This window comes from Melampsora larici-populina, assembly GCF_000204055.1.
Source record: "Melampsora larici-populina 98AG31 unplaced genomic scaffold MELLAscaffold_42, whole genome shotgun sequence".
NCBI lineage: Eukaryota > Fungi > Basidiomycota > Pucciniomycetes > Pucciniales > Melampsoraceae > Melampsora > Melampsora laricis-populina.
Window position 1 is genome coordinate 673,777 of NW_006768806.1, and position 14,335 is coordinate 688,111.

The 14,335-nt window shown below is 36.0% G+C and overlaps 3 protein-coding genes across 3 annotated transcripts; 1 reads left to right on the plus strand and 2 right to left on the minus strand.

Moving 5' to 3' along the window:
* Window positions 1-1,710: 1,710 nt before the first annotated feature.
* Window positions 1,711-2,765, minus strand: MELLADRAFT_110245 (uncharacterized protein; the record flags this gene model as incomplete). The annotated part of the gene is made up of 2 exons (XM_007414299.1): window positions 1,711-1,806; window positions 2,439-2,765. The coding sequence occupies 2 exons, from the start codon at window positions 2,763-2,765 to the stop codon at window positions 1,711-1,713; spliced, it is 423 nt and encodes a 140-aa protein (XP_007414361.1).
* Window positions 2,766-4,763: 1,998 nt separating this feature from the next.
* Window positions 4,764-6,938, minus strand: MELLADRAFT_72808 (uncharacterized protein; the record flags this gene model as incomplete). The annotated part of the gene is made up of 6 exons (XM_007414298.1): window positions 4,764-5,611; window positions 5,695-5,715; window positions 5,812-5,958; window positions 6,070-6,111; window positions 6,186-6,464; window positions 6,550-6,938. The coding sequence occupies 5 exons, from the start codon at window positions 6,279-6,281 to the stop codon at window positions 5,516-5,518; spliced, it is 402 nt and encodes a 133-aa protein (XP_007414360.1).
* A 2,454-nt stretch (window positions 6,939-9,392) lies between these two features.
* Window positions 9,393-13,644, plus strand: MELLADRAFT_91465 (uncharacterized protein; the record flags this gene model as incomplete). Its single annotated transcript, XM_007414274.1, has 4 exons — window positions 9,393-10,472; window positions 10,552-10,656; window positions 10,726-13,428; window positions 13,519-13,644. The coding sequence occupies 4 exons, from the start codon at window positions 9,393-9,395 to the stop codon at window positions 13,642-13,644; spliced, it is 4,014 nt and encodes a 1,337-aa protein (XP_007414336.1).
* Window positions 13,645-14,335: the final 691 nt, after the last annotated feature.

The window sequence follows — 14,335 nt, forward strand, 5'->3', positions numbered from 1 at the left end:
GAATAATCAAGTGTAATGTAAGGTACTTTTTTTATCAGAAGGTTGGGTTTCATTCAATTTTTCTGTCTCCGCGACTTGCATCAATTCTTTTGGCAAGAGAATGACGTCATTTATCACCCTGGACGTCCAGAAGTCGCTAGACCCATGTTGCGGGTTATGGTACTTACATGTACCCAGGCAATGTTTGTAAAGTCGGGGTCTCAAGCTAATGAACGTTTGGACCTCGTGACGTTCCATCCTGTGAGGAACCAGTGCATAGATTTGTTTTCCTTTACATAGGTACCTTCAAAGTTCAAGCATTTTAGCAAGATGAGATACAACAGGCAGTTTTCTGTTCCCTGAAAATGGTATCAGAGTGGATATTGGCAAGCTTTTAGTTCTTTTAGTTCTCTGAATGCCCATTGCAGAGATTAACCCAGATAGCAAACGTGATATAAAACACACTTCCTCCCTGGTCATGCCAAGATCAAAAGTATATGACAAAGAAATGAATATGATTATCAATATTTTGGTTGAAACCCATTCACCTTACCTGTATTAGTAGCTGTAATTGTCTCAAACTTCAAATCTTTTTAGGAAACCAGGAAAAAACATCTCTTTCTGTTATAATTCCAGGTGTATAAATTCACTCCAGCATTAACTAGGCTTGACATCAATCAAGTCTCAAAACATAATACCTCTTCAAACTACTGGTATCTTGTTTCAATATCTTGGAGGCACTGCAAAAGATTCAAGTTGTGGTATGAAGACTAAGTCTTCCTGTTATTTCTTTATTGATATCTTGCTTCAAATCTTTTACTATCTTGTTTGGACTCCAGGTCTTCATAATCACAATGCCAGTCTATTTGGTGATAATTGGCATTTCCTTCAACAACCAACTTTCTACAAGGATTCAAAGGACGTTTTTGGCTAGCAAATGTGCTGGATACTATTACAAGTGCATGAGATGTCCAAAAAAATCCCTGAAGGTAAGATATTAAGGTGATCCCCCTGTATATTGGAAAGAGGGATCCTTCAAAGCTGTGCACAGATGTTAAAAGTGAATCTTGGTCCATTCAGAGAACATGCTCAACAAGAATTCTATGCCATGCTACAAAATCACTCTTCTCTTGATCCCAGTTCCTGATGCTAAATATGCCCAACAATAATTCTATGCCATGCTCCAAAATCCCTCTTCTCTTCAATCCCTGTTCCTTCTGAATTGATACCAGTTCACTCCCTTCTCTGGTTTAGAAATTATGGGTAGTTCTCACATCATTTTTGCTGGGAAAGTTGATCTACATAATGCTTTCAAATTGGTCAGGTGTGGTGTCTTTGAAGACCTGAAAGTTTTCATGAATATTTACTCCTAGCCACTCATTTTATCTGATTATTCTTTCTCCTTGTTCTATAAGATGCCTTTCAACCAGTATTGGCTTGGATTTTTTTGAATGTTTTTCCCCAATATGTGTTTCCAGTAGCACAAACTTCCAATATATGTTTTCTAAGAACTGTGTCAATCTAACTAACACTGTGTCCTTGTGGCAGTCTCTCAACAATAAGCGCACACAGACAGCCTTTGAGGCACAAAGGCAACACATGTGCGCTTGCTGACGAGCAAACACCACACAAACACAGTGTAAATCATTGAATGCCTTTCCCGTTGAAGTGATAGATTTATTCTATGGAGAAAGCAATCCTGGAATTGTGGGTGATGTTGATTTTGATTTTTCATTCATTTTTAAGTAGATTGTGTAAAACATATCTTGAAAGTGATGAATGAAATCCATCTGGTGAAGTACTCTCAAATTTATCACCATTTCCATCCTGTAATAAAAATGGGTATCTCCATGTGTGTCACAACTTGCTGTTTTTCAACTTCATCCTTTACAATTAGGGGATACAAAGTTAAAACTGGGAGTTTTTTCCCAGTTTCCCAGTGTCCCAAATACCGCCAAAATCACAAATTGGGAAACTGGGAGAGCTTGTGAAAGATCCAAACACAGCCAAAAAACGAAAACTGGGAAACTGGGAAAAAATCCCAATTTTAACTTTGTATCCCCTAATTTTCTTTGAAAGAGCCTGTGGACCATGAGAGATGTTATGTTTGAGGTATCATATCAAATGTAGTCTGAGTTGCTTAGATGATTGTGCCATGTCACCCTCTATGTCTTTCAATTTTCTCACCAAGTCCCTCCCAATCAACTTCAGTCCATCCAGAGACATGCTGGCAAAGTTCTTTGAAATATTGACACAACTAGATGGCCATACTAAGGGTATTCGAGATTTGAGAAGTGGCCTCAAGAAGTGTCAAGAAGTGATATCCAGAAGTTGCTCCAGCATTTGCAGAAGTTTCTTGAGTGACACTTCTGGAGTGTTCTTCAGGATGTCCAAGAAACTTATGGATGTCACTTCTAAGTTCTTGTCACTCCTTGAGGCCACTTCTTGGATATTCCTACCAGTTTCCTGGTCATTTTTATTTTATTATCATGTTCCCAAATATCCACTGCATGTCCTATATCAGATATCTGAGCATTGTGACTCAAATTTGGAGTTGTCATGCCAAGGTGTATGAAATCCTCTGGCTTTTCAGCATTTGAATAATCTAATATCCTCAAAGATGGTTTCTCCACTGATAGCCAACAGATTGGAAATTCCAAGGGTTTATCCATGTAATCTAATACACTTGATTCATTTGTACTGTAGGTGTTTGAAGCAAAGATTTGGGTTTCCAGCCTGGTGCCTCTTGCAGATGAGTTTGCATAAGGAGGATGACTAGCTGTCATGATGTTATTATCTGATCCCACTGGTGATATATGATTAGTCAAAAGATACAAATCATCATCTAGATTTTCAGAATTTCAATGACCCAATCTCCCCACAGATGATTCCTCCACTGAATAGCCAAAGATTGGAAATTCCAAGTGACTATCCATGTAATCTGATATCTTCAGTTAATTTGGATTATATGTGTTTGGATCAAAATATCAGTTTTTCACCTCTTGCCTTTCCCAGATGGGTTTGCACAAGCTGGGTGACTAGCTGGTACAATGGCATTATCTGAAACCACTAGTCATAATTATTAGTCAAAGAGTCAAAAGCAGGATTCCAAACAGAAGTGATGCACCTGATGTCAAATGTGCTTGCATGTTCCTCCCAGGACCAATCCCTCTCATCATCAAACGAAGATAAGTCTAGGAACATGCTAGGACTGCCCAGGAGATGCATCAACAAATGACTCTACAGAGGCTATGAAATTGTTATGGTAAAGCAAATTTCCCATACAAGATTCACCACCTCTGGGACTGACCACACAAAGAAGTTTGCTGGTCCTAGGAAAAGGCTAGACTCCTTAGTGGTAGGACATTCCTGAGTAGGCTTAGACTCTACTCAAAAAAAAATCCATAAGAGTGAAATCCATAAAGGAGATTTTCCACTCACCTACTTGCTCACCTCCTTGTAGTAGGATGTAATGTGAACTGATTAGAACATGACTGACTTGGCTTCAGGGTTGATGTGATTTTCTAAATTATTTGGGTTTTTGAAGAGCTACACACTTTCCCCACTTTCAAAGACTATTGAGCAGTTTGTGTACTATGCCTTGTGAAATTGAGAGTAGTTGCTGCAGAGATCCAAGACCAGAAAGTCCTTACATGGTTGATTATGTGATTTTGACCAGGCTGTATGCTTTGAAGGCATTATGAGCTTGTTTGAAGAAAGAAGCTCACATGTACAAATGATCCTGAGCTCTCATTCTACCAGTGCAACCATAAGCAAACACAGGTGTGCCCTCCTTTTTTGAGGTTATCTTGTGTGCAGATCCACACATATTGACCTAGTCTGTGCACTTCAGCACCAACAGTGTGCTGCTTCCACCTCAGTTGCTATATGCATTGGGACTTCCTCCAATGATCCCAGAACTCCCAAGGTTGTTTCAACTCAAGCTCATGCAGCTCTTGCTCTGCTTCTAAAAAAACCTCTGCTACATACCTAAACTAGTGTGACAATAATCTCACCCACTTGTTCTTCCCCACCCCCCATGTCCAGTCCTTGCAGTGGGCAGGATAGATGATTACTGTTTTTTCTATAACATCAACAGGTATACACATTTGGTTCTGAAAATTTCCAGAAGGGTTTCCCCAGAACACCAGAAGTTTTCTTTTTGGGTGTGTGCTGACCTTATGGTGTTCTGAAGCTTTGAATAACCAATACTGTTTGTTTTCCAGAACACCAGGAGGCTTCTGGTGTTCTGGAAAAAGTCATCTGGAAAATACTACAATCATAAGCAGTATACATACTCACTTGTTCTTTCTCATCTCAACACATCTGGCAGTATACTGACTCCTCAAGGGGATCTACAGACTGATCTATGATTACATCCTTTTGGCCTTATGCAGCTGAGCCAACCTACATTTCCTTCACTATGAGTCTGTTTTCTTTCAATCTTATAATTGTACCCTTAAATAGTGATTCTCAATTCCCTCAACCCGTACCGTTTGCTAAACAAAGTTTAGGTGAGGACTCATGATAAGTTCTTTACAACACCTGCCTGATCCATCGGAGCCGGAGCGCGACGACGTCTTAATAACGCTCCGCTAGATCTACGCCCCACTGCACACAAATCTCCGAAGGGAAAGCGAAGGCGGAGCGCTAACCGCGGCTTTTCTCCTAGGTCCGTAGCGTGGGCGGAGTGCGCGGCTCCGGTGTCGCACCGCTTCCGTGCGGCGGGACAGCTACATAGTCCTCCTGATGTACCACTACAGCATGCGATCAAGAAATCCACACCCTAAGAAACATCATGATGATCCTACTCTGGAAAAAATCCAAACTTGACCACTCAAACACATCTTTATATTTCAAGTATAGTAAATCCAACACTCCAAACTCGTCAAGTTTCCGACCTCTTCAAAGCTTGTAAATCAAATTCATATCACACTCAAGAATGTAATTCTTGACCCAACTCTTCTCACCTCACAAGGTTTAATAAACGTGTTGAATGATGATCAGTTTTTTTTATGAAGAAGAAGAAAACAAAAAACAACAATTGATGATGAATGGATTGATAAGAGAAGATAATTGGATTGATGTTGAAATAAAAGATGAAAACAAAGTTTTGAGAACAAATTGGGGTTTTTTTTACTGACTTTTGAACTTTTTGATCTTCTTTTGACTTGACTTATTTTGAAAAACAAAACAAACAAATGAATCAAAGATTTACAAAAGATCAAATGATTAAAATATAACAAAATAAAAAAGTTGAAGCACAGACAAAATTAAAATAAAGCACAAAACAAGATCAATAAAAACAAGTTCAAGAAAATTATAATCAGGAAACCAAGATTTCATTAAATCTCAAAAATGAAAAAGGGAAATAAACACAATCAGAAAGATGGTAAGAGGAAAATTATAAAATGATGAGTAATTTGATTAGTTTTTTTTTCTGGTTTTGGTAATTAATATAATTTATAAAGGTTAATAATTGCTTTGAGGATCATAAAACTAAATGAATACTTTTGTTTTCTTTTATAGAAACTTTTTAAATCAATCTTGACTTCTCAAGTTTTGAAGATTCAACTAAACTACGTTTGTAAGGTGGAGGTCGAGCGTATTTCTCTTTGGTTAATTTCTGTTTCTTTAAACCAAATTTGAACCGTAAAGAAATGTTAGATTGTAAAAAGATCTTTCAAAATATGCCCAAGAGAAAAAAAAACTTACAATGTTTGAATCCAACTCGAGCTATATTACAAAAAAAAGTGTTGAAAGTTGAGTTAGATACTCACTTCAAACCAACCAAAGAAGTATCGGGATGAGAAATCTAGGTGATAAGCTTACAGTGGAATCCAAAGTAATCCCATTAATTTTACTAGCCGAATTTTCTACCTCGTCAGTGTAATCACTACTGTTTGAACCTTGATCAGATCCATACGAAATCGGAGCAGAGTATTGATGATGATGTTTCTCTTTTTGAGGAACGGGGCTCTGGTTTTCAGGAAAAAAGAAGATCATATTAGATTCATAGATTCAATTCCTTTCGGAAAAAGATAGCTTGAGATGATCTGATGATGATCTTGAGATCAAGAAGTCACTCACATAACATCCTGAAACAGCATCTGATTGAGTCGATTGGGTATACTGTGTCGGAAAAAAAAATGAGAACCAAAAGAGATTTCAAAGAGATGGAAACTGAAGATCAAAAATCTACTAACTTCAGTTGGAACCGGACTAGCCATCAAATCATTCATAGCTAATAAAATCATCAATACTAAAGAAACCGAGTGTAAATTCATCACGGAGAAATTCATGTTTACTTTTGATGATTGTAAGATAAATGAATTGATAAGATTTTAAAGCTAATAATGGAACTCGAGTTAATGATACTGATGAAGATGAAGATGAGGATATGGATGTAAGGTTGAAGTTGAAGACGACTTGGAATAAGTTGTTATATATCGATAAAACCGATGTTTTTTTTCTACACAAGTAGTCTGTAGTAAGCCAATCAACCGATAGAAGTTGAGTGCTTTGAGATCTTGAATCTAGATTTGATAAAAAAACGGTTTGGGGACGTACTCCTGATCAGAAATCGGATTTTGCAGAAAGGATTGAAAAAACAAGGAGATCGATTATTGGGTCTGTCTGTCTCTCTCTCTGTCTCTTATAAACTCAATTGTACTTCAAACTCAAACGCGCGAACTGAGAGTGTTAAACAATAAACAGATTGGGTGCCGACAAAAAATAAAAACTGTGTGGTTGAGTATCCCAACGGGAATAAGAACGGTAATCTGGGGTTAATGATCAGATAAGAGTAAACCCTCGAACGGTCTAGATCAACAAAGGATATCAAGTGTGTTTTAAAAGAGATTTTAAGATCAGATGGGTGAGTGAGGATTGAATTTGAAGTGGGAATCTAGCAAGATTGTAGACGATTTGAAGATGTGAAGCAAGACTGAGAGTTAGACTTGATGGAGAATGATGAGAAGAGAGAAAAGAGAAATCGAGTTGAGATCTCAAGTGAATTTATACTCTTCAAGATCCACTTTGCCATCACCATCACCATCAGCTGCCAACACATCATGAACCGGATCTGATTCTCAGCCAATCTTCAAAAACCACAACACACAGTCTTCTACCGATTCATTGTACAAAAATGCTCAAAGATCTACAGATGTCCATTTCCTTGGCACGCGCTTCTCTCAGACCCAATCTATGTAATGCATTAAGAATCTGCAAGCGACCTTTCGATATCTTTCCCCTTTACCTTACCCCTACCATTTCATTCACTCACTTACCTACCAATTCAATTCAACCTTCATGTGCCCCTTCCTTTCCCCTCCCCTTTACTGATCTTTCGATTTCTGTATTGACAGTCTTGATCAATTCAAAGTTTGTACAAACTTCAAAACCTGTCTTTCAGAATTGCAGCTCATGGGTTTTCCGTTCCATACCGCTTTCCCCATGTATGTATACTTTTGTGTGTGTGTGTTTTTTTTTGGGAAATCTTGATTTTTCGGATTTTCAACTTTCAAACGTCTTTTTGACTCTAAACCAAGCAAGCATACCACCATTAACTTTAATGTTCTTTTCACCTTAAAGATCATTTCTTGTCAATCACACACACACACACACACATACACATCTCCTTTTCGATTTCGTGATTTGTCTTGCATTTTACATACATGCTCAACTATTCGTAATTTGACATTCCTTGCATTGAGCTTGAAAGAAAATTCAAAGTCTTTCATACAAACATGTTGGATTAAAATTCATAGGAAATTTGAGATTAAGTTCGATTTTGATCATCATCATCATCATTTTCAAAATCGTTGGTTTGAGCAATTCGTTTTGAAATGATAAGTAAATTTAATAAAAATCAAGAAAATTGTGAATTGGTTCGAACAACATTTTTCTACTATCACAAGTCTCATCAGTCTCGATTGTAGCATGTTCAAAGGTATTTTTTACTCTACCGTTACATCTGTACAAAACTCTCTTGCTAAAGTTCTATGGGTACTCAAAGGGACCTTATGAGATGTATTACCCACTAATTCAAGAAATACTTATTATTTGCCTGATCCAACCAACCAGAATAAGGAAAATGAAGGATTTTCTCGTGGTATGTAGCATGATAGATATCGCTTTGAAGACTTCATGAGTTGCGTGATCTTGATGTTTTATAGATTATGTATCAACCATGATAGAGGATGTGGAGGTCTGAATCAAGTGGGAAATAGGAGAAGTGAGAGTAAGATGTCTGGTGGGCACACCTCATGGCAAGGAGATCCATAGCGAATTTGATTTTGCCATGTCCGAAACCCCTATTACAGGTCAAAAACCATGAAGACAGTGAGTTTGCAAAGCTTAAGCCTAACTAAGTCCCTCAGCCTCGCTCGCTGAGAGGGACTTAGTTAGGTTAGGCGACTGTCGCATATTCAATAATTCACATGACTGCTTTCTCAATCTTGCTTTGTTTTTTTTTCGTTTTCATCACTTCATGAACTTGATTCTCAACTTTATCATTCATTCTCTCGTCTTCATGATCATTGGAAACCAAGATATACATTAGAATAAAAATATCAGAAATGATCTTTTGGAATTGATGAATGATATCAATTTCATGAACGTGTAATGTCAAAGCAACGTTTTGTGGCAGTTAAATGATCGGTTCCGATGGGTCAATCCACGGTGTATCTCAATGAAACGAACGTTCAATGTCGATAAATGAAACGTTTGATCCGAGAAATGACCGAGTCAAACGACATGAAAGTTTAAGGATCAATGACCAGTGAACGATGAAGTTGATGGATGAAACTATTCTACTAGATCTTGAAATCCATCTCAATGATCATAAGATGAAACGATTGATCCAAGAAACTCTCGGGTCAATCCGGTGGGTTTGACATGAATTCATCAATCAAGTTCGAATTCTTTCTCAACTTGAACTTCATTACCATTTTGAGCTTGATTTTAAGACGATTCAATTCCTTAAATATCATTCAACTCATCGCTATCATCCAATTCATTTGGATTGAAACTTCACATCGCTTTCATTACCAAAGATGTTGAAATCAAGTTCAATTCAACTTTCATCGAATGATAACACCCAATCAAATTGGAGTGTGAATCAGATTGAAAACTTCAATCAAAGTTTGATATTATCAATCTTAATGTGTCTAAAGGAATTAAAACAAAACCCATCATTCAAAACATTGTTGAAATCAAATCAAACCTTCAGATCACAAGAATCCGAGGCATCGGTAAACGAACCAACAACCGAAGACCAAGAAATGATAGAAGAGATTGAGATTCTGAATAGAAAGAATCAAAGATATCAATTCAAGGTCGATTTGAAAGATGATGAAGAACAAATTGTAAATGAGATAAGATTGATGCTGAAGAATTTAGAACAAGCCGAGATGGTTTCTCATTTAAACTTTCAACATTTTTCCATCTTTGTTGATACTGGAAATTTAAATTTAATCATCATTTCACATTTGATTGAAATCCAACTCACAAATCGACCCCAATTCGATGATCAAGCTTCATTGATTCATTTACCAATCTCGTTAAACTTGATACTTGATAATATTCAAGTTAAATTCAATCAATTCTGTTCTATCCCATCATCAATATCAAACAGAACTGATAAATCATCAACTACAGTTTCCGATCAATCTCATCATCAAACATTGCCTATTCGGATCTTGGATGTCGCAATTCAACATCCTGATCTTGAGGTCATCAATTGGTTTGATCCAAATCCATCATCCTCTTTACCATCCTTATCGATTTCATTTTATCAATTGACCAAACAAGCTTTTAAAGTATCCAAATTGATCAAACAACAGTTGAATTTAATTCAAAACCAACCACCACAACACGTTATAGGGATCTTAATACCAAAACATCCTATTATACCAATCACTTTATTAGCTATCTTGATGACCAATTCAATTTATTTTAATCTAGATCCAAATCAACCTAATCAAAGATTAAAATCAATCTTAAATCAATCTAAAATTTCATTATTATTACATTTCGATTTACAAGAACATCATTCTCATCATGATAATCTGATTCATCAATCTGATTATCATACTTTGGATTTAACTGATTATTTTCATCATTCTGTCTTACCTGAAATAAGTGGAACAGCATCGATTTTCAATCATAGAAGCCTAATCAACAATGATACCTATTTAATACAAGATGATGATCATCATGAACTAGATCAATTCTTCCAAATCCAAGATCAACTTTCATTCATAAAATCTAATTTATACAATCTTTCATTAAATTCAATTGCTTATTATATTTCAACTTCAGGTACAACTGGAATACCTAAGTTGATTCAAATCTCACATTTCAACTTATCACAATTCTTTGAAAATTATCAAAACAGATTTGGCAGAAAATTAATTCCTCAATCTAAAGTTTTACAATTCGCTTCTAATTCATTTGATGTACATGTGATGAGTATTTGGGATACACTTTTGGTTAGTCTCAGATTTGATCTTTCCTTCTTTCATTTCTTCATAATCTTTAATTGATCATTCATGTTTTTTTTACAAATAGCATGGTGCAACAGTTTGTATGACTACAACTGATTCACTTCAAACTGATCTGATTCAAGCTATCATCTCCCAATCATGTGATATCATAGATTTGACACCATCAGTGGTGAATCTTTTATTATCTCATTCATTATTCACTGAAACTGAAACTTTATCAATTCAAGAAACCCAACAGATTTGGTCTAAAGCAGGGTTTAAAGTTAAACAACTCAACACTGGTTCTGAATATGTACCAGCTTCACTTAAGAAAGCTTTTCTTTCACGTGGTATAAGTGTATGTGTTGATTATGGTCCTACTGAGACTACCGTGGGTGTGATTTCATCTTTTATGGATTCAAATGATTATCAAAGGTTGAAGTCTTCAAGTTTAGATGATATTGGAATCCCAACCGGTTCGAATGAAATTTATATCTTAGATGAAGATTTAAAAGTTGTTCCTTTTGGTGAGGTGGGTGAGATTTGTGTTGGTGGAAATCAAGTTTCGCCTGGATATCTTGATTCGAATTTGAATTCGAGGGTGTTTATTGAACTCGATCTAACTTCATCTTTAAACCAAACCCAAGAAACGAATCCAAGACTTCAAAGGATTTACAGAACTGGCGATCTTGGAAGGTATCTAACAGATGGTACAGAAGGTTATGGCTCTATTCAATTCTTGGGTCGTAAAGATTCTCAAGTCAAAGTTTCAGGTGTGAGGATCGAATTAAGTGAAGTAGAATCCAAACTTAATCAACTTCATCTTACTCAACCTCATCAACTTCGATCTATGGTGGTGATTCAACCTAAACCGAACTTAGGTTTAGTTGGATTTCTTAAATTCAATTCTTCTAGTCCGATCAACACTTTTCCAAGTGAAATTTATCAAATCTCAGGAAAAAATGATCGGATTGAAATCTTAACGCCAATTAATTCGACGCAGTTTGAAAATTTAATAAACGAAATTAAGCAAGAATTAATGAAAGAACTTTCAAGTTCAATGATTCCTCGTCAATTTTACATCATCAATCGAATCCCATTACAAATCTCAGGTAAAACTGATCGAGGGATTCTAAAACAATTATATGTAGATTTTCAAACCCAACAAAACCAATTGATTCCAAATCAGCATCTGAATCAACATCTGGATTGTAATTCGAATTCGAATCCTAACTCAGTTGAAGAATTGGTATCAGAAGCTTGGAAATCATCACTTGGTTTACCAAAAGAATATCAATTTAAATCAACTGATGATTTTATCAGATTAGGTGGAGATTCAATAAGTTTAATGAAATTGATTGGAAAGATTCGTAAAGAAGGATATCTGATCAATTATTCATCATTTTCCAATCCGAACTCATTAAACTTTCAGTCATTCATTGATGTTTTGAAACTTGAAAGCCAAGTGGAGAATCAAGTAGGAGAAGTTTATAAAGAGTTTGATCTTTTGGATTCAAGACGTAAAGAGGATTGGATGGGATTTTTGAATGAATCTTATTCGATTTCATCCAATGAAATCGAAGATCTTTTACCTACTTCGCCTGCACAGAATTCGATTTTGAGTTCAAGTATAGGAACTGATTTATATTTCGCACAAGCTATTTATGATCTAAGTGATTATGATTTACAATCACTTCGAATCGCATTGATTGAAATGATTAAGTTTCACACCATGTTTCGTACTAGATTTTATTTACATCCTCAGTTTTCGATTATTCAATGTATTATGAAACCAAGTTTTCAAGATTATGTGATGCAGGAAATCGAAGTGATTGAAGATGAAGACGAAGAAGAATCGAATCGATCTATAGAAACTCTATTAAAATCTCAACTTGATTCTCATTCCAATTATCAATGGGGAGATGAGAATGTAGAAATCAAATTATTTCATTCCAAGAAAAACAATTCGATCAAATTGAGTTTCTCAATGCATCATTCTATTAGTGATGGTTGGACACTTGATTTACTCTTTGATGAGCTGTACCAACGTTGTCATCTGAAAGCAACAGATCAGGTACCATTGATGGTAACACCTTATGGAGAATTTGTAAAAGCTTCGATCAATCAACGCACCACTTTAGAAGCTAAGAAGTATTGGGAAATGTATTTGGATCAATTGAACCCGATCACATGGCCAACCAAACCTACCGAAGCTTTAAGGACAAGTCAACATATCTCAACGACTTGGTATGATCCAAACCAAAGCTTACTACAACTTTCTAAATCATATTCATTTACTCCAGCCATCGCTACAAGAATAGCGACAGCCATTGGAATCTTTCAATGGACGGGAGATCATCAAGCACCTCAAGATCTGATCATGGGAATCGTTAGGAGTGGTAGAGAGATCGGCTTGAATGGTAGATCGATAGCAGAAGAAGTGAGAGGATGTTGTGTGAAAGTTTTACCGAGTAGAATCCAATGTTATGAAGATAAACCGATTGAAGAAATGATTCAAGAAGAACTTGAACATGAATCGAAATTGAAATCGATGGATCAAACTGATGTGAAAGAAAGTTTGATGGTTGAAGGATTGTGTAAAGTTTTGTTTACTTATCAGGTTGGGATTTTGTATAAACCTATGAAAGTGAGGATGGGAAGTATCTTTGGAATCAGTATTGAGATTAGTCCGAATGAAGTCATGGATTCGTTTGAGATTGAGATTTATTATGATGAAAAGTTTTTAATGAATCCCAAGAAATTATTGGATGAGATTTTAAACAGTTTGGATCGATTGAAGAAAGTCAAAGTTGAAGAGATCGGATTAGGTTTAAGCGATTCCGATCCAACAGAAAAGATCGAGATGGAAAACGTTTTGAAGAAAGCTTGGGTTGAAGTTCTTGGGGTCCAAGTGACTAACATCAATGGACAAAGTAGGTTTAGAAACCTAGGAGGCGATTCAGTAAGTGATGATGATTTTTTTTGATGAGTTTAAGAAAGATCATCTTTATTGATTGGGTGATTTTTCTTTGGTGGACGGGTTTCGATGCAGATTGGTATGATGAGATTAAGTCAGATTCTTAAAGGGTTTGGGTATGGGTTTGGGTCATGTGAATGGATCAAGATTATCAAGAATGATCAGTTTGATGAAATGTTAAAAGCTTTGAAAAAGATTTGATTTGAACCTTTTTCCCCTTAATTTTCATTTAAACACAACTTGGAATTGAAACTTTTTTTTTCTTATTCTAATGTTTTTTTTCTTTGGAATCTTGGAAAACCTTTTGTGGTTCATGTTTTGGGTATTTTGAAGTACCATATCTAATCTTGATGATTGAAGTATTTCAATTATAAATGAAACCTGATAAGGAACAAAATAAGATCATGTTGGATTTTAGAATGTATTTCACTTCAAATTATGATTTTTTTTTCTAATTTTGTTCTTTAGGCGGGAATGATTTGTTTTTAATTTTTATATATAGCATATTAACTTCATTTTCAATCTTATGTAGATTATAACTTTAAAAGTGTTCCCAGAGCTTGCGGAGGTACACATTAGTCCATGTCTTATCTGCGGGTGAAAACTGGGAGGGCGGATAGGACCGGGCTCACTCGTGAAAGGTGGGACAGCACCTGTCACAAGAAGGGTAGAGCACGAGGATGTACAGGAAGAGAGATAGAGTTTTTATCTCTCTACTCGACCACATCCTCTCTCCCTATCCTGCACTCAGAGTTTTGCAAGTCTCATTCTTGATCTCAGAATCTTTTTCGAAAAATAATCACAAGAATAATTGCAAGAGTTGGAGTTTAATATCAGTACACAAAATAACGTTCCGGAACATACTCAACAAAATTAAATGACTAGCTTAGAG